This window comes from Lithobates pipiens, unplaced genomic scaffold (assembly GCF_037356315.1).
Source record: "Lithobates pipiens isolate NorthernLeopardFrog02 unplaced genomic scaffold, aLitPip1_a1.2 Scaffold_8, whole genome shotgun sequence".
In the NCBI taxonomy this organism is placed as follows: Eukaryota; Metazoa; Chordata; class Amphibia; order Anura; family Ranidae; genus Lithobates; species Lithobates pipiens.
In genome coordinates, this window is record NW_027507903.1 from 431334407 (window position 1) to 431335551 (window position 1145).

A 1145-nucleotide genomic window follows, 5' to 3' on the forward strand; every position below is an offset into this window, starting at 1 on the left:
CCTCCTCCTCCTCCTCTCCATCCTCCTGAACACACTGATGACCACCCAGCCATCACATAGCAGAGAAAACTTGTAGGTGCCCCCAGCATTGAGTGGCCTTCATAGGAGGGGCAGCTGAGAATGGCGCTGACACAGGAGGTGGCGGAGATGGTCCAGGGGGTGGGGTTCTCACCTTTCTGCCCGCTGAACGCCGTGTACCAGGACAGGGAGAGAAAGATGCAGAAGCAGAAGGCGAGCAGAGTCAGGAAAGTGCCATTGCGGAGCCTCATCTCCTCCTCCTGCTGCTCCTCAGCCTGGGCGGGGGCGGCTGCATGTCCGGGGGTCGGGGGTGGAAGGTGTCCGGTGTAGCCCCCTCTCTCCTCTCCTCTCCTCAGTCTCCTCTCCGCGGTGTACAGCGCACTGCTCCCGGGAGCGACAACTGACACAGACACAGCCGAGCGCGCCGCCGAGCAGCCGGCACTGCGCACGGGGACGCGCCTCAGATAAAGCGCGTGACCGAGTGCTCCCAAATCACGCGTCTATTGGGGGCGGCGGCTGTGTAACCAACACTGAGGCGGGCGATGTGCCCGGGGTGACGTCATGTGTGCTCATGGGATACGTCACGACAATAACACACACAGCCTCGTGCAATGTCTGCCCACCCGGCCTGGGGACACGGCGTTGAGCACACGAACCCTCATTACTGTACCCAGTGTGACCTAATATTACTACGATATACCACAACACTGTACCCCATGTAACCATTACTACGATATACCACAACACTGTGCCCAGTGTAACCATTACTAGCACTGAAGTACTCTCCAACAACACGGCGATACTCAGTGTGACCATTACTACGATATACCTCAACACTGTGCCCAGTGTGATCATTACTTCGATATACCACAACGCAGTGCCCAGCTATAAACATTATTACTATATATCACAATACTGTGCCCACTGTAACCATTGTTACTATATACCACAACACTGTGCCCAGTGTAACCACTACTAGTACTCTCCAACACAGAGATACCTAGTGTGACCATTACTATGATATTCCACAACACTCTACCCCATGTAACCATTGTTATGATGTATCACAACACTGTAGCCCATGTAACCTTTGTTACTATATGCCGCAACACTGTGCCCAGTGTAAT

At 54.1% G+C, this 1145-nt stretch overlaps 1 protein-coding gene across 1 annotated transcript in view; it reads right to left on the minus strand.

Annotated features, from left to right (window-relative positions):
- Positions 1-473, minus strand: part of MGAT4B (alpha-1,3-mannosyl-glycoprotein 4-beta-N-acetylglucosaminyltransferase B) — an 820251-nt gene extending 819778 nt beyond the window's left edge. Inside the window, exon 1 of the mRNA XM_077474298.1 lies at positions 173-473. Within this exon, the coding sequence (XP_077330424.1) occupies positions 173-269 (97 nt within the window). The 5' untranslated portion in view covers positions 270-473. The remainder of the gene's footprint in view (positions 1-172) is intronic.
- Positions 474-1145: the final 672 nt, after the last annotated feature.